This window comes from Euprymna scolopes, chromosome 13 (genome assembly GCF_053919585.1).
Source record: "Euprymna scolopes isolate OS-2025 chromosome 13, ASM5391958v1, whole genome shotgun sequence".
Classification (NCBI taxonomy): domain Eukaryota; kingdom Metazoa; phylum Mollusca; class Cephalopoda; order Sepiida; family Sepiolidae; genus Euprymna; species Euprymna scolopes.
Window position 1 is genome coordinate 16844688 of NC_136494.1, and position 19116 is coordinate 16863803.

The window sequence follows — 19116 nt, forward strand, 5'->3', positions numbered from 1 at the left end:
AAGACATAGCATTCCCGTCGGTCCCTGTAAATCATCCTAAGACTAGCAGATCAGTTGGCCGAAATGTGGTGAAACAACTATGCAGATGAGCATAATAACCCGTAAAAGAAGGAGTACAAAATTATGAGATTTTCAGTCTGACGTTATACGTACTTAGCTATTCAGATTTTCTAGTAAAAACAAATGTTAAAATATTGCCTTAAGAAAAATCATAGCTTAGATGTGACATCAGAATTCAAACATCAGCGATCATAGAAGTGAATAAATAAATGGTTATAATTATCAATAGCGTTTGAAATTCTTTTGATAGTACAAAGCTTATTTTGTTTTTACTGCGTATTTACTATATTATATACTGACAGAGTGATCCAACGTTGCCCGGGATTGTATGATAATCAACGAATGCTTCACACTCCCATATTTTGATTGTCATCGAAATTGGTGAAATCGACTATTTTTCTATACAAGGACTCAAGTTTGCCCAGCTGGGCAAACTTGAGTCCTTGTACCGGAAAAATATCCAGTAAATAAAACGTTGTTTAGTAAATCGTTTTTTTTTTTTTTGTTTTTTTTTTTTGTTTTTTTTGTTTTTTTTTGCATTTCCATACACCAAACATGGATATAAATATCATTACAACATCCGCTGGGTCATAAGCTTACTTTCAATACCTTACTTGCCTGGGTGAGTTGTCGGTAGGCTGAGATAAACCGCAACACAGACAGTAAATCGAACTTACTAAGGGAGATAACTTTCGGTGAATACCGGAAAAATATCCAGTAAATAAAACGTTTAGTAAATCGTTATGATTTTTGCATCTTTTTTTTTTTTTTTTTTTTTTTTGCATTTTCATGCACAAAACATGGATATGCTGGGTCATAAGCTTCATTTCGGTACCTTATTTGCCTGGGTGGGTTGCCTGTAGGTTGAGATAAATCGCGTCACTCACACCACACACAGACATTAGGAAAATTTATAAGATTGAAAGGCTGATGACACAAGATCATGTGCAACAATTATCGACATATTCACTCAAAGTCCAGTATACGTCACTGATTGTTGCTTGTGGGTCATTTTAGATAAAGATCAATGTGAAAACTCCGAGGAAGTAAATAGTTTGCTGATAATACAAGTTTACTTCAGGCGGTTGATATTCTCAATCTATAAAAAAAAACAAGAAAATGTACCGCATTTTGCAATAATTATTTGACATAAGCTTTTTTTTCTAAGGGGTTGTGGTACTATTTGCTAGTAGTGGAGTTACTATCTTTAAGAGTATATCCGAGAAAATAGACCAGATCCTGTCTGTGCATCCCTCGGCTAACATCCACATCTGTGGTGACTTCAACGTCCATAACATGGAATGGCTGACCCACTCAAATAAGACAGACGATGAGGGGAGGTTTTATCATGATTTTGCCATTGCTTATCACCTCACTCAGATTATTCTCGAGCCAACCCGTGTGCCCGATACTACAGGTCAATATGCAAGCCTCCTAGATATTTTTCTCTCAACTTCCCCTGGGCTATGTTCATGTTCCGTTCATTCTCTTCTAGGATCCTCCGACCACTCCGTCTTATCAGTTAAGATAAAAATGAAATGTAATAAGTCCCCAGACGTACCCCTCTACCGTACTGTATACCGATACTCCATGGCTTACTGGGATAGCTTCCGTACATTTATATCTGATCTACCTCTGCATTCCATGTTTAAAAAGGACGTGTCCTCTATAGTATCAGACCTGACCGAATGGTTAATTGTAGGCATAGACCGATTCATACCATCTAAAAAATTCCAACAGCCAGCCATGGTTCTCCCCAGAATGTGCTGCTGCTATCGCGCACAGAAATCACTTTTTCCATAGCTACCAACGTAATAGATGCAATGAGACTAAAGCTGCTTTCAGGAACGCCAGCAACTACTGTAAAAGAGTAATAAAAAATGCAAGAGAGCTATATGCCCACTCTATTAAAACCAAAGTAGCTGATCAGCGGCTTGGTTCCCACCAGTTTTGGCAAATAACAAATAGAATCCTAAACAGAAGTGTGCGTTCTATCCCAACCATTATAAATAGACCAGAGGTTATCTCGTCAGCATCAGACAAGTCCAAACTATTTGCCAAGAACTTTGCAGCTAATTTTACCCTATGCGACGAAGGTCATCAACTCCCCATATTTCCTCCTATAACACAGAACATGCCAGGTAACATACAAATATCTGTGCATGAGGTCGCCAAGCTAATCAAGAACCTTGATTCCAGTAAAGCAACTGGCCCTGACGGCATCCCAATAATAGTGCTAAAAAAAGCTTCAATCAGAATTTGCTCCCATACTTACGAAACTGTTTAAGAGTTGCCTTAAGGAGAAGTGCTTTACGACTCCCAGGAAAACCTCATTAGTATGCCCAGTATTTAAGAATTCAGGTGATAAGTCATCTCCCTCTCGGTACAGACCTATAAGTCTCCTGTGTGACATGAGTAAGTTGCTGGAATTCATATTAAATAGAGAAATAGTAAACCACCTCAGCAGAAATAACCTTAATAGCACGCAATATTGTTTCCGTTCTGCAAGATCTACCGCAGATGTGCTAACCGTTATATCTCATAGGATTAGTGAATCTCTTGAAAAAGGCTTCTTTTCTAGGGATATTGCTCTTGACATATCAAAGGCCTTCGACAAGGTATGGCATAAGGGACTACTTCACAAGATTTCCAGCTACGGTATAACTGGAAATGTTTTCTGAATCATTAAATCATTTCTCTCTGATAGGCTCATAAGAATAGTGGTCGATGGACAAAAATCAGACGCCTGCAGTATTATGCTGGAGTCCCTCAAGAGTCCATCATGGGCCCAACTCTCTTCCTGATCTACATCAACGATCTCCCAAAACACATACTTAAATTATTCGTTGACAGCTATGCTGATGACACGACCATCTACGGCAACACATCAAAGGCTGTAAATGACAAAGTTCTCTGATTCTCTCTCCTCTGATCTCGAGCGCGTGGTTCAGTGGGGGAAGAGGCAGCTGGTTACCTTTAATGCATCTAAAACCAAACTTCTGTCTTTACATCATCAACGCTCTGATCCCCCATCTGGCATCAATTGAAATGAATGGCTCTCTTCTAGGAGAAACCCCATGTTTTGACAAGCTTCTGGGCTTGACCTTTACTCCTGATCTGAAATGGAACACGTACATCAAGTCTGTTGCCAAGGTCGCTGGAAAGATGGTGGGATCCTTCTACCGTTCCAGAAGATATCTCACTACTGATGCAATTCTCTATCTATATAAAAGCCAAGTACGTGTAAGGATGGAATACTGCTGCCATATCTATTTTCGAATCTGACAGCGATAGCGTAAGGAAACATTTTTTGGCTCTCTATAAAAGGGAGAAGGGGGCACCTCCTCCCTGAGCACTAGTTAGGACTATCTAGGTAGCTAGCTCAGTTTAATAATTTAAAAAAGTTTGAATACTAGTGGTTTTGGATTGCTTATGTTTTTAAACATTGTAAGATATTGTAATATATTTATGTGTAGAAATAAAGTAACACTTCTCATATGTATTACAAATGTGCGTTGTTTTGTTTTGCGTTGAATGTCGAAACGGTGTCTGAGAACGATTTCGGTCAAAGCAACTTCAACCTCAAGAAGATTTCAGCTGGAAGACCGCGAGAATGAGATGTCATCCTGAGAGAAGGAAAGAGCCAGCCACACCAAAAAGATGTCTAAGCAACTTATCTTCATATTCTTAATCCTATTGACCGGCCCAGAGAGATGTAGAAGATAAGTGGCACATGAGGAACACAGCACTGCTAGCCTTGTTAACAACGGTGATGCAGTCTTCAGAATATGAGTCTGTTGAATGCACAATATCTCCAACATGCCGATCCACAGCTATGTGGATCGGCATCTTGGCGACGTTTAAACGCTGGTCCCAGTTCAGTGACACTCTCCAGACTTCAGGAGACAACGCTAGAGGTCTTCATAGTCGCTGCGAGGGGAATAATTTTTACGTCATCGGCAGCGAAGTTTTATGAATAGCAGGACCTGTGGAAATTCCACGGGATGATCAACAAATGTTTGTACAGAGCTGATATTTAGTTTCGTACAACAAAAAAAATGAATGGTACGCAGCTATCATGAGTTTATTATCATTTCTATGAAAATAGTGCCCATTGTATTTTAAATAAAGAACTGATCCAAATGAATTAAGTGCTAAAAACAAATTGATATAGATGTAGCACAATATATCTATAAAAGTGTGTGTGTGTGTGTGTGTGTGTGTGTGTGTCCATTTCCCTACGCAATATCTCTTAATTTTATGTCTCCAGACTCGAAATATACAGGGTATGGAGATTTGGGAAAATCTTTGTAATCCGTTTTCGGCCAGAAATTTGACTGTTAAAGGGTCAAATTTCAAGGAGTTTACCTTTGAGAACTCTACCAAACTCCTTCGACAATTTGGGGTCTAAACACTTGAAATTTTAGATATAGGTTCCTTGGACATGGATCTAACTTAATACCTTGATTTGAGCCCCAAACAATAAATGTTAAGGGGCCATAATAGGGGTCAAAGTAAAAAAAGAAAAATTGACCGCTTTTTTTTTCTCAACATACACCTCCAAACACCCGGGCAACGCCGGGCTGAAATGCTAGTAGTTCAATACAAATAAAAATCGTAAGAAAATCTTCAGCACATCTAGGCAGACACTGCCCCCCTCCCCGTTTCTTTCACATTTTTCGTTTTACCTATCGTTTAAACAACTTCTTTCGTCGATGAAGAACCACTGCACATCAAAATTACGAGTTCCTTTCTCACACCATTAAAAACAATGATCATATGTTTATGAGTATAATGATAATCGAAAATGAGGCTCCGTCAAAGGGAGGTTACTCATATTGTCGCGAAGTCTATAGGAAAAAAAATCACTCGTTTCAACTAATAGGAGATCGCAATAAATTAGAGTTTCGCCGTTCGCCCTTATAAAAAATGTTGGATGAAATGGACGTCTCCCTATAAAACACAGCTTACACAACCCCTTCAACCTCACGATTATGAAGATTAAGAATGCGAATGCAAGATATTAAGGGTGTAATAACTTTTAGGCCGACGTATCTAACTCATCCGCCAGTTTTGGGTCTAAACACTTTAAATTTAAGATGTTACTGAGACTTGGATCGAACTTTTTATCGTGATTTGAGCTCCCAAAAATGTTATGGTCAAAATTGGGGTCAAAGTTTAAAAAATTGACCTCTGCCGTCTTTACCAAATTACTCAGCCAATTTTTGGTCTAAACATTTGAAATTTTACGTAAAGTGTATTCAGACATAGGGTAAGCTTTTTAATCGTTTTTTTGCCGAACATTTGGCTGCCAAGGTGTCAAAGTTCAAAAGATTTGGCTATTGCAATCTCTTGCAAACTATTCAGACAATTTTGGGTCTAAAAATGTCAAATTTTACATAAAGTGTATTCAGACGTGCAAGCGTAAATTTGACTGCCAAGAGGTCAAAGTTGACAGAGTTTACCTTTCCAGACTCTACCAAATTCATCCGCCAATTTTGAGTCTAAACACTTTAAATTTTTGATGTAGGTTACCTGGACAATACTAAACAGTAAATAGGGCCCGAGAAAAGCTGGACTGAACTACTATTATATATATATATATATATATATATATATATATATATATATATATATATATATATATATGTAATCGCAATAACCATCATTAGGGTCGTTGTCTAGGTGCATAATCCCTTGTATTTGTCTTTCTTGGTCTTAAGGCTAAGATGGCAGTGTAGTATCTGTTCTTATGCTACACATCCTCTTTTCTGTCCTCGGTCAGTGGAGGAGAAATCCTTCATGATCGAGACAATTTTCATTTTTGTTCCTACCCAGAATACTCCTTTTTTTGTTGGAGCTGAATTTTCCCTACATAAAAAACGACCTTGTGTCTAACTCTGCCGTCGATGGGAGGTAAGTAAATAGGAACACAAACTCATAGTTTGTCATTATCGTCTTAAGATTAGTCTTAGAGAGTATTCCTTGAATTATGGGCTGGAATTAAAATATCCCACGCAAAAAGTAAAATACAAATCATTTAAAAAAAAAAAAAGATCTTATCAGAATTATTCATGTTTTCTGCACATAGCTATTGGATAGACATAATACAACCACGTGTGTGTCTTCGTAAAAAGTCGCCCCCCCCCCCAAACAAGGCGTGAAACCACTTGATGTAAGCAACGAAAAAAAAAGTACTACTTCAAGATGAAAAACTAGCTAACGATCAATGTTATATTGATGGATTCCAACCAAAAAACAGCAATTATTCCTTTTCCAGAAAGATCGCTCACAGAATGTGATGATGAAGCGACAAAATTAGAGAAGCGAGAGTTACAAGTAAACCCATTCTAATCTATTTTGAAATTACGTTTATTCCAACAATTAGGATGTTGGCAACCTTCACCTGTCCCGCCTCTAATATTCGATGACTTTCTAGATAGGATTCTATCTAGAATGATACTGAGGAAACCAATGTCAAGAGAATCATCCGATTAGTACGAAATTGGATGGACTTCTGCACTCTATATAATTTTCTTGAATATCTAGTTTTCTAAGGCAGTTTGATAATTTACGCTAAGATTCATGAACCTCCATTTCGTCCAACCTAAAAACAAATCTTGTGAAAAAAGAAAGTGACACATTTTTTTTTAACTGTTCAGAAAAATGGTCAACATTTATATTCTAATTAAAAAAATATATGTACTCACCATACAGAACGTCGTTTATTTATTCCAGAAAATGACAAATTTAAGTCCACTCCGACAACATCTCCGATTTCTCCTTAAAAAAAAGAAAATTGAATATTAGCTCATATAAACAGATAAGTATCTATATTTTATTAGCAGTTTTGACATTTCTGGCATTACAAAGAAATATGCCACATAAGGTACTGTTCTAACTGGACTTCTTGCCACTAGAGTCACACTACCAACCTGGGAGTATGTGGTCGGAATTACGAAAATCTTGCTTCAATTACATAATACCAAGCACTCACAGCGAGTATCTAGTTTTGTTGGGCGACTGAACTGTAGAGTTGAATGTAATAATCAAAGAAAAAGGCGCCCCCGTTTGTGTATTGTACGGTTATACAACTTACCTTCGGATGGGATCTGAGAGAGAGAGAGAGAGAGAGAGAGAGAGAGAGAGAGAGAGAAAGATTAAAGATGGCAGCCATGGATTTATAAGGTGTAGTCTCGTGGAATCTCACGAGATTTCATCTTTCACTGCACACGTTTGCAAATGGAATGGGGTTAGTTTTCGAATAAAACGCCTGTTGGCAGAGGTGGCGGAGAACAGGTGCTGGAAGTTGAGAAAGTTAACACTGACGAATTTTGCTGATTGTATTTATTTTATTGTTTTGCTGTTTACCAACCCATTTAACTGCATGAACATAAGCAATGATGATAAAACATAACTTAATCCTAGGACTAATGCACATTCTAGCACTTATTTTGTGCTATTAGAGTATAGAAATAGAAACGTTTATTTTTCCAGGGTTCTCTTAGGGTTTCGATTGTTTTTTAGAGAGACGGTTTTAAAGAAACATTTAATGAACATTCGTTTCACGATTATATTCAAACGCGAAAGAATTAGGTAAATGTTAAATAATATACAGAAAAATTATCAATTAAGGAAATCATAAATTCACAAGTTATCATTTGTATGTGTAATATTTGGTATTTTAAAAGTTTTTGTACAACAAATGAGAATCATTGATCATGTTAACGAAAAAGTACGATTCGATAATTTCAGAGTCGTGAAGTAATCGAAGATTTGAAAAATCGTAGTCAAAACTTTACAACTTGCGAAAGTACTATTTGAGTAAAAGTTCATTTGTTTTCATTGTAGAAATTTCAGTGGGAAAATAGGTAGAATATCAAAATGATTTAATTTATATATTTGTTCCTGATGAACACAAGACGATGAGAAAATTAACGAGTTGATATGGCAGTACATCAAAGGCTTTAAACAACCAAGTTCTCTCTCTGATTTTGATCACGTGGTACAATAGAGAAAGATGTGACTGATTACTATTAATGTATCTAAAAATGTTACTATCTTTACATCATCAACGCTCTGATCCCTATCTGGCAGCAATTGAAATGAATGGCTCTCATCTTGGGGAGGTTCCTTGTTATAACAAGCTTCTGGGCTTGGCCTTTACTCCTGATCTGAAAAGGAACGAGTACATCAAATCCATTGACAAGATCGCTGAAAAAATTTTTAGGATCCTTCTATCGATCCAGTAGATCGATCACTGCTAATGCAATTCTCCACCTATATAAGAGCCAAGTACGTCCAAGGATGGAGTACTGTTGCCAGATCTGGACAGGAGCTGCTAGGAAGACCTGATCCTACCTTGACAGAATTCAAAATAGACTTCGTAGCCTAGTAGAGGATGTCTTATCCCTTTCCTGCAATCTCTTTCCCACAGAAAGGGCGTTGCGAGCCCATCTTTGCTTTACCGTTATTTTCATGGCAAGTGCTCGTCTGAGCTTCAATCTATGGTCCTCCGCTTGACAAACTTTCACGAGAAACATTCGTCTATCTGAAAACACTATCAATAATTTCCACCACTATTTTAACTTAAACCTAAACATGGATTCCATGAACAGCGTTTCTTTCTTAGAAGTGCAAACCTCTCGGACTCTTCGGTTTTCCTGCTTTCCAGCTAACTACAATTTGGTTTTCTTCAAGTCCAATGTAAACAAGTTCTTGATGAGCTGCTGTTCTTAAATAACCTGATTTACCAATTTTCCACTAACGGTTACTACGATATTGTCCTATTGACTGCTGTACATGCTTTAACCTTTATCCTCGAGTGGCCTCTGGACCTTGATAAATGGTGACTCCCATGCGAAAAATATTTTATGTGTGTGCGTTAGTGTATATGTACATACGCTTATGACCGAGTTTCGTCACCGCAAGCTCGGCAGACGGGCGAATTGGGCTTAAGTAAGAATGGACGTCAGCTCCGACAAGGATTTTTGCTCAACTGTTTATTAAAAAAAGCTTTTTATGTATTCGGCATGGACTCAAACGGCAAATTTTATACATTTGTATCTGATTGGCTCAGAATGTGTGTTTTTAGTAATTCCGACGAATGCAAGAGTTGAACAAGTTGCAAAATCATAGGTTTAAGCAATTTTGGGCGCCGAATAGTGAACTTCGCCGTGCTTGCATATAGTATTATAGAGAAATAAATCTTAATTGACTCGTATTGAATAATAATAAAAAGTTATAAGATGAAAACAGTAGTCCGATGAATGATAATACAAAAAGTTGGACTAGAGTCAACTTTTATTTACAAAGTGAACGAAAATATATCCATATGACTGAATCAATTGTGGATAAAATCTAACATATACAAAATTATATATCTGTCTGTCTCTTCATATTTTCAAAAATCTCTCCCGAAACTAAAAGTCGCAGAGTGGCGTTTGGGGCCTCTAATGATTGGATGTTTTATGGGCCGTTCTGTTATGGGTCTTTAACCGGTTAAAATAGTTTTTAAGGGGGGGATACATCGTTATACATTTTTTTTTACATTCATCTTAGTTTATTTTAAAATTTTAATCAGTTCATATGCATATCACGTTGGTTCTTTTGAAATCACGGCTCTATAAAAATATATATATATATATATACGAACCCTGGACAAATTAAAATATCATATTTAAGCGTATTTTACGACCGAGCAAAGCCGCCCCATCGGCTAGTAGAAATAGAAATAAAAATAGAAAGATCGACAAAAGTGATCTTTAGACTGCATTTTGTCTTTAATAAAAAACATGTTTAAATTAGTCATCAATTAATTTTGGTCTAACTCAAAAGCAAATTCGTAAATGGCTGTCAGTTTGGGTTAAAGAGGTCGATTACATGATGAAAGAGGGTTGGCTGTTTTTGTTTAACGGAATGTCAACTGTTTTGAGGATATTTAATATTTCCCGTGTTTATCTTTAAATATATGTACATGGGATTTTGTTTCGTGGTTTTCTTTTACGGCATATCAACTCTTTTGGGATTTTTTAATGCTAAATCCAGTAATTTTGGAAAAAATATTGTTATAAGTTCTTTATATCTTCAAATATATATTCACTAGCGGGGGGTACCCGGCGTTGCCCGGGTGTTTGTAGGTATGTGTGTTTTTGGGTAAATGAAAAAAAATCGTTGGTTGTTTAAAAAAAAACAAAAAAACAACGAAGCCTTGACGCGCAGTTGGAAAATAATAAAGTGTGAAAAAAAAAGTGCGACTTGGCAGGTGCCTGTTTTTGACGAGTTAATGACGTCAACTTTGAGTGCGGGACAGTGTTTTATTAGTATTTATTTGCTTTCCCAAAGCAAAATGTGACACGAGGTCGTTTTTATATGGAGTTAAACCAGCCCCCCCCCAAAAAAAAAAGACAAAAGAGGCACTTGTTGGGTTCAAAAATAGTAATTGTCTCAGTATAGAGGGTTTCCCCTCCATTGGCTGGGACAAATTACATAAAGTGCAGCATCTGCAGAACAGATACTACACTTTAATCCCGGTGCGAAGGTCCGCGAGTCTGCTCGCTTCTGTTTTTATACGAAAAAGCTTAATGCACATATGGCGATCGAAAATTGTTGAATATTTATCTTTTGAAAGTCGGGCAAATTAAATAGACAGGCGACCCCGGTTGTTAACTCGTAGGTATTATCATTAGGTGCGATATAAAAAGTTTTAAGTTGTGAGGCGACCGATCGGTTCTCGGAAAAAAAGCCTTTCTTGGACATACACAAATATTTTCGCTTTTATATTTATAGATGGTGTTTGGGTTGATTGTATTGTTTTACGGTATATCAATCCATTTCCTGTTATTTAATGCCGAATCCATTAATTGCGAGAAAAGTTTTTATTCTTCAAATTTCTCATATCATTAAACATGGTTAAACGATTCTTTAAAAAAGATAATGAGTTTTTTTTATTTACTGAACACGATTCGGTTTTGCAATCCGAAGAATAACATCAAGGCTTGAAGTTTTTCATATTTTCAAGTATTTATTTATGGTGTTTGGTTTGGTGGTTTGTGTTGCCTTTTTCGATTATTAATACCAAATCCACTAATTTTATAAAATGTTACTATGCTTCAAGTTCTTTATATCTTCAAATATTTATTTATTATGTTTGGTTTGGTTGTTTTGTAGAAGAAAATTATTCTTTTTTGTTTTTTGTTGTTGTTTTTTTTTAACCTTGCAGAATATGATCTAGTTTTGCTAAGGCAAAGTAAAAATCTCAATGTTTGGTGCATTTTTAGTCAGGAAGCCAGTATCTTCAACCCACCTTCTCTGGTGCAACACGTGCCTTAACATGTATTAGCACTTCAGGCCAAAGTTAACCTGGGAGCAATAGTAACTAAGGGGTGATTTCCGTACCAGAAATAGGACCTCATTACTGAATGTCTTAAGGTAACAGAAACTTTGGAAGGTGGGGACTTCTGCTCTTCACAAGTGCCTATCAAATAGGTAGATTAGACAATGCAAGAAGCTGACAAGTCAGAAATATATGAGGTATTGTTATGGATTAACTAGTGAATTTGCCACATTTAGGCTTTTTTATAAAATGCAGAAACGTCTGTACTTGATTGCCCTCACACTTGTCTTTCTCTGCAACCTCTCTTAGAGACGTGAAATTGCTATTTGTCTTTTTATAAATACTATTGCCTCTGGTATACAACAATGTTGACTCAGGAGAGGCGGGGTTGAAGATTACACAACTCTTGTCACAAATTTCATGAGCAGGCACCCTTACAGTGGGTATCCGTAGTCTGTCAAGACTGAAGGAAACTACAATTATGGTGTGTGTTCTTCAGAATTGTCTTCTCTATTCCATGCTTCCTTCGTGTCAGCTTGTTTAACTCGTTCTAGTGATCGCCATCAAATAAGTATTTTGATACCTTGTTATAGTACAGCTTCCTATGCCAGTAGCTTATTTCCAAAAACTCCAGGCTTGTGGAACTCTCCCTGTTGACTTTTCCTTTCTACTGTCAAAACTAAGGCCAGTAAGCACCTGTCTTTGTAATAATAATCACGTTTTGTTCTTGTTAGCTTCTTATAGAAAGTGGCTTCACGCCTTGTCTGGGGCGATTTTCGTAGCAGAAAATACTGTAATGTATGAACGTGTATTTGACTAGTGTCCAGTGTAACTATTCGTCAATACAGAGTTATATTTCTGCGTTTAGAACAAAAATGAGAAACAAAACGAAGTAGTCAAAACCAATAGAAATTACAAACAAAAAAAAACATACGCCTCTACGGACGATTGTTTCTTCAAATCAAGTGTTAATTCAATTATTTAGAAAGTCATTCTTAATATAGAGACGCGACTCTTAACTAAACTGTGCGTAAACCTAACAATTTATTAAATAAAAGATGCCGTGAAAAAAAAAGTTTTCCAATTGCTGGATGCTGCGATTTCATTGAAGAGTTTCTACACCTTCCGGTCCTTTACGTAAAATGCACGGAATATGCCAACGATGGCCCGAGCAGTGTACAGCATAATTACCAATGTTATTTCAGTCAGATGAGTATCAAAGTTTTATAATATTACGTGGAACAGATGGTCTAAACCATCCTTGAAATAGGATGCTAGTTTGTCACCAGTTATACCTCTCAGTGATATATTCAGACTCGATCCCCTATCATCCTCGTCCGTAGTAAGGTTCGAACCGTCAACCCGCAAGAGACTGACATTAAGAAAAAGTATTAACCAGTGCATGTTACGCAATATGTTTATCGAAAATTCTATCCGGTTGACAAGAAAGTTGTTTTTTTAATTTTATATTCAAATAAAGATATCTCGGCTCAAACAAAAATGTTATCAGTCGAAACAAGCATCATCAGAATCAACGCACTTTTTGCCAACGCAAAACAATTGTATTTATGCCAGTGACGGAAAAATCTTGCGTTCTGGTGGCGATTTCGTCGCTGAAGGAGATTTTATATCTGTTCGACATTTTAAGCATTTCTTAGGCAGAAAATCGTCGAGATGCTTGAAAAAATGGTAGTTAGTGGTGAGAGGTTCGGAGAGCAGGGCGGACGAAGCAGAGTTTCGTAGCCCAATTCGTTTAAATTCTTCAGGGTCGGTTTAGCAACATGGGGCTGAGCATTATCGTGGAAGAGAATTGGGCCTTTTCTGTTGACTAATGCTGGGTCTTGTTGAAGTTTCTGATGCATTTCATCTATTTGTTGACAGTATTTTTCCGCCGAAATTGTTTGGCCTGCATTAAAAACTTTTACGGATGAGACCGATTGCAGAATACGAAACACTATGGCTTCGGAAAGTGTAGTGGAGTTTCGTCGGTGTCTAACTACTGCGCTGATCGTCGCTGGTTGTCATCAAGAATCAACTTTTCATCTCAAGTTACAACCCGGTCGAGAAGTAGATCGTTCTTGTTGCGAAAAAGGGAAGATGACACTACATAACGGCGTTTTTTTTTTTCTGGTTGTCGATTAATTCGTGAGGTACTTATCTCTCAAGTAGTGAAATCGTCGGATATCTTCATCTAATTCAGAAGCAAGTCCTCGAACATGTTTGGATTGGTTTAGACTAATGCTTTTAATTGATCACTGTCATCATCCGATGGTCGACCACTACGCTCATCATCTCCAAGGCTCTCGTCGCCGAGACAAAATTTCTTAAACCACCATTGTGCTGTGCCGTCAACAGTGGTTCCCGGGCTAAAACGGTTCGTTGATATCGGGAGTAGCTTCAGCAGCTTTGTGGCCGAGCTTGAATTAAAATGAAGCTGTGCGAATTTGCTATTTTCCATCTTATATTCAATGTTCTGAAATAATTGTTTTAAAACGATTGTAATTCAAACGATCAGAGAGCGAAAAAAAAAACTTTCTTAAATTATATATAAAGTAAAGCTATTACAACAAAACTTATTTTAAAATACATCATTTCAAATTAAAATTAAACCTTCCGTAAGAACTTCCTTCTAAACCTAATAATATGCATTTTGCTGGACTTGACTTCGTCTCTTTTTTAGATTATAGTATTATTTATTATTTTACTAGTGGTGTTCTAATCTATATAGTTTCACATGTAGTATGTAATTCTATACTAGGATTTAGAATGGCAACCCTATATATTCCCTTCTGCTTTGAGTCGCCATTCTTCATTCGCCCTACGAACGTGAAAGGTGAGAGTAAGATTACACAAATAAATAGCGCATATATTCGGCAACACTTGCTTTTTTTTGTGTAGACCTTAGCATCTGGGATTCCAGATGGACATTCTTCAAACAACTAACCAGACAGCCTTGATTAACTTCTGTGACCTGACTGGAATCATGGTTAAATTAGTGATCCAAGTCTATCATAACAGATCATTCTTATCTTAAGGGAACATTTCTCTCTCTCATATCTCAAATATGAGGAATAAAATTTACGCAACCTAATCTATCATCAGATTATTAAGAAAAAAAAATATAAAAGTCTGGTTAAGGTTATAGCATTTCGATGCTAAATAGTTAGGACCAGTATTATACAAAATATAAATAAAATCTGGCTTAAAAAAATTTCATTTTGAAATGAATAAATTACATACATTAATATAAATTACAGGAGATATACAATATATAACTACAGGGTGGTCGCTTGAAAATCGGGGAATTTGAAGGTCAGCTTAGATCATGCGTGATTGCTATTTTTTGATTGGTTATGTTGTTGGTTTTCTAGGTTAAGACGCTGCAGTGAAGTGCGCGGACGAGATTTTGAGTATCTATGAGTATAATATAACATTTTTATTTGAAAAAACATTGTAAACATTATTCTCTGTAAAAATAAATCGATGTTTGACAAATTTCCCGCTTCTTTTACGACCGCCCTGTATAAAGAATGAATTAAGCATACGTGAATAGGTTTTAAAAAAAAAGGTAAAAAGAGAATAGAAAGTTAATAAATGCAATGATATAAGAAATTTGAAGGATGAATAAATCAGGGGATCATTAAAAAATAGACAAAAGAAAGATGTAGTTGAGAGAAAAGAGGAAAAGGTAAAAAAATAGTGTTTTCTAGATATATAATAAGTAACACTATTATATACATCATTATTAGGAGATAGTATATTGTTTCCTTCGAAAGTCAGTGCAGATTTGCAAAGTTCGACAAAATACATCCGAAGAAGGCCGGAGGTTACATCGACCGAAACGTTGTGAAAATAACACTCTAGGTGAGAGCAACAGGCCAGAACATTCAAATAATACAAATAATCAAACATTTATCTTAATTTAGAAAGCCGGTATTAATGCAAAGGTTACAACCCGGGAAGATGACTCATTTAGAAAGCCAGTCTTAACATAGAGAGGGTGTTTTGTAATTATTTTGTATTTTCACCTAAAAAATTTTATAAGACACTATAAAACTTGAAATTAGTATTTAAAAAAATAGCACTGTACATTCTCAGCAAAACCTTTTCTCTTCTCTGCAACCTCTTTCCCACAGAAGAGAACGTTGCGAGCCTGTCCGTGCTTTATCACTATTTTTCAGTGCTTTATCACTATTTTCATTTTTCTGAGCTCTAATCTATACCCCCCTTGCCAAGCTTTCACGAAAAACACTCGCCTATCAGAAACCACTATTAATAATTCCACACCCACTCTTTATCTGCGCCTAAACGTAGATTCCACGAACAAAGCTTCTTTCTGAGAACTACTTGCTTATAGAACTGTTCCATTGTCTGTTTTCCAGCCAACTACAATATGGTCGTCTTCAAGTCCAACGTAAACAAGTTCTTGATGAGCCTTCCCCTCTTAGTAATCCAATTTACTAAATTTCTACTACTGAGGTTTACTACGATATTGTCACAGTGGCTACCATACACTCATTAACCCCTATCCTCTAGTGGTCTCCGGGCCTTGATAAGAGGTGACGTCTTTCAAAAAAAATAAAAGAAAAATATTTAAAGTACTCAGTGATAAACATTGACGCCATATTTAATAAAGTCATAAAATTATAAATTCTGGTCGCGCTAAAAAATTTTAACTGGCAACTTAATTAAACATTTTTAATTCACCAACGCACGATTGTGCAAACTCCTCTCGTCTAACGACAGCTAAATAATAAAAAAAAAGGATAAAGTGTAAAATCTGCAGACGAAATCATGAAGGCAACAAACAAGGAAGTTTTATGCCAATATTTTAAAGGTAAACAAAGTAAAAAAATTGCTAATTATGAGCGTAGCGTCTAATTTCAATATTACCCTGTTTAGTAATTAAGTCGCATTTCACGCAAACATTTTTTTGTGTGTGTGATGCTGGTGATTGGTAATAGTCCAATATTTGATTTGGATGAATTTTAACGAACATAATTCGAACGGCCTCGCAAAAATCGTTCATAAAATAATCATGTACTACAATCACAATTCCCAAGCAGCCTATCAACCTGAAAGGGGCAGAGTCGAACAGATTTTTCCCTTAGCCAATTGATTGAAAAATCAATCGAGTTTAATAAACCATTAAACATTTTTTATCGATTTTACAAAGGCTTACAGCAATATCAAACTTTGGTCAATTTTAGACAAAACTACATTAATCTTCTAAAATCCCTTTACGATGGCGTTTATAAAAACTAACCTCCGTAAACATAAAAAGGAGCGCCAAGCAAGGAGATACGCTTTCAACAGTCATATTCTATGATGCACTAGCTGATGTTATGCTTAAGACAGAGACTTGCCAAAGCGGTTTTTCTATAGGTGTAAAAATCCTCTCCAACATATTCTACGCTGATGACATCGCTCTTGTTAATAAATGCACACACAGACGTTAATTGTTTGTTAATGTATTAGCAAAGAATGCGATATGGAATAGTATTAGATTGAAAGCAATTATGTCTACAGCTAAATCACAGTTTAACCTAAACATGAATATTCACAGTCAACCCATCAAACAGGTCACCCAATTCATTAAGGGCATAAGTTGATTTTCCCCAGTGATCATTGAAACACAAAAGTGTTTGTTCGAGATAAGTGACTTCTATATTAATCCTACTTTGTATCTTTAGATTCAAATATTAATAACTACATTTTATTTCAGTATTTCATTTATGTATTTGTTTTATTAAATGCTAGCGTGTTTCTCGTCCATAAATGTTTTCCACTCCTCAATCCTGCGTTCATGTTATCTCGCAATTACTTATAACGTTACCAGCTGACTTTTGCCCCCTCCGCTTTTCTTTTATATCGTGGGTTTCTTAAAACGTAACTAGCTAAAGTCCAGAATAAGATCACGCTTTTCTTTTAACGGTTAATTTAAAAAGAAAAAAAAGAAAACAAGTCTTTTGAACGCTGTTATTAAAACTAAAATTCTTTCCTACAGTTTGCATTTTGGAGACGGAAGTGTTTTTTCGAGATAAGTGACTTTTATATTAATCCTACTTTTTATCTTTAGATTCAAATATTAATAACTACATTTTATTTCAGTATTTAATTTATGTATTTCTGTTTTATTAAATGCTAGCGTTTTTCTCGTCCATAAATGTTTATTTATCTACTAAGTTGATTGCAAAAATAGATTAGGTAATTGTATTCATTTTTAGTTCGTGAGAGGGGAATCTATCACCATATTTTCCCTTAAACACGTCCGTTGGACTTTTATTAAGTGTAATACTTAATAGTTTTTTTTTTAATGGAGAGTAGAAAATGCATTGTGGATGCGTTATCGGCAGCTCCTGTTACTCTCGCTTCTTATTTGTCCCTCAGATCTCATTTTTTAAATGAGTGATTTTTCTGACAAAGGGAGAAGAAAAAACTGTATTCTAGGTTGGCAGTATTTTGCGCGAACAGTTGGCAGAGATGGTGGAAATTTTCTATTTCTATGTCTATATTTGTAGCCATGTCACTAATAAGGGTGCTGGAGGTAAACGTTTTGTTTGGGCTGACGTTATCCGCCTGATAGTCAGGGACCCGAACCTTGGATTAACCACTAAGGATGCTGTCCTATCAGCAGGTGCAAAGTACTGGGGCTGCTGTATTGCCATTTGGTAAATGGATTCTGGACCATGCAGTAGTTTCTGGTGGGTCCTCTCGATTCCATATTAGTGGGTAATTGTTACTGCTTCACCTTATGTTCTAAAAAAATTCTTCGTTTCTTTTTCTCTTAGTTTCCCCTCTCTCTCCTGCTCTAAGCAAATCTGACGACCTATTCCACAAATTCCATCATGACAGGTTTCAAGAAAAAATACACGATTAAACCCGGTTCTCCAACTTCCAGCGTAGACCCCCACTACCATGTCTCCTTCAACATCAGTGGTCTACGTTATAACCCTCCAGAGGTTGAAACCCAATTACAGGAGACTAAACCAGACCTTTTATTTTTAAGTGAAACTGGCATTGGACAAGCTGTTTCCCTTGAAGAGTTCGCAATTAAAGGATATTCTAACTTAACTTCTAAATCTGACACCCAAGATCGCCATGGGCATGGAATATGTGCCTATATTAAAGATGGCTTTCCATGTGGTAGGGACATCTCCAGACAAGATCATAACTTACCCTATATGTGCTTCTGGGTTGCATTAGCTCACACTACTGCATTTATATTTACTCTCTATCGCCCCCACAACAGCGGAGTTACTATCTTTAAAAGCATATCTGAGAAAATTGACCTAGTCCTATCTGCTTATCCTTCAGCTAACATTCATGTATGTGGAGACTTCAATGTTCACAACGTTGAATGATTGATCCACTCAAAGAAAACCGATGATGAGGGGAGGTTCTGTTATGATTTCTCCATTGCTTATGACCTCACTCAGATTGTTCACGAACCCACCCGTGTGCCCGACAATGACGGCCACTATGCGAATCTACTAGACGTTTTTCTCACAACTTGTCCTGAACTATGTTCCGTCTCTGTTCTGTCTCCTCTTGGATCTTCCGACCACTGTTGTATCAATTAAGATAAAAATGAAATGTAATAAGTCCCCAGACGTACCTCTCCATCGTACAGTATATCGATACACTAAGGCTGACTGGGATAGCTTCCGTACATTTATATCGGATCTACCTCTGCGTTCCATGTTTAAAAAGGATGTGTC

General features: G+C 36.5%; 1 protein-coding gene across 2 annotated transcripts in view; it reads right to left on the minus strand.

Moving 5' to 3' along the window:
- LOC145291945 (uncharacterized) overlaps positions 1–19116 on the minus strand; it is a 1383621-nt gene that overhangs the window by 754374 nt on the left and 610131 nt on the right. For both annotated transcript variants that reach the window (XM_080137871.1, XM_080137870.1), the window contains exon 5: positions 6771–6843. In XM_080137871.1, the coding sequence (XP_079993997.1) occupies positions 6771–6843 (73 nt within the window). The remainder of the gene's footprint in view (positions 1–6770; positions 6844–19116) is intronic.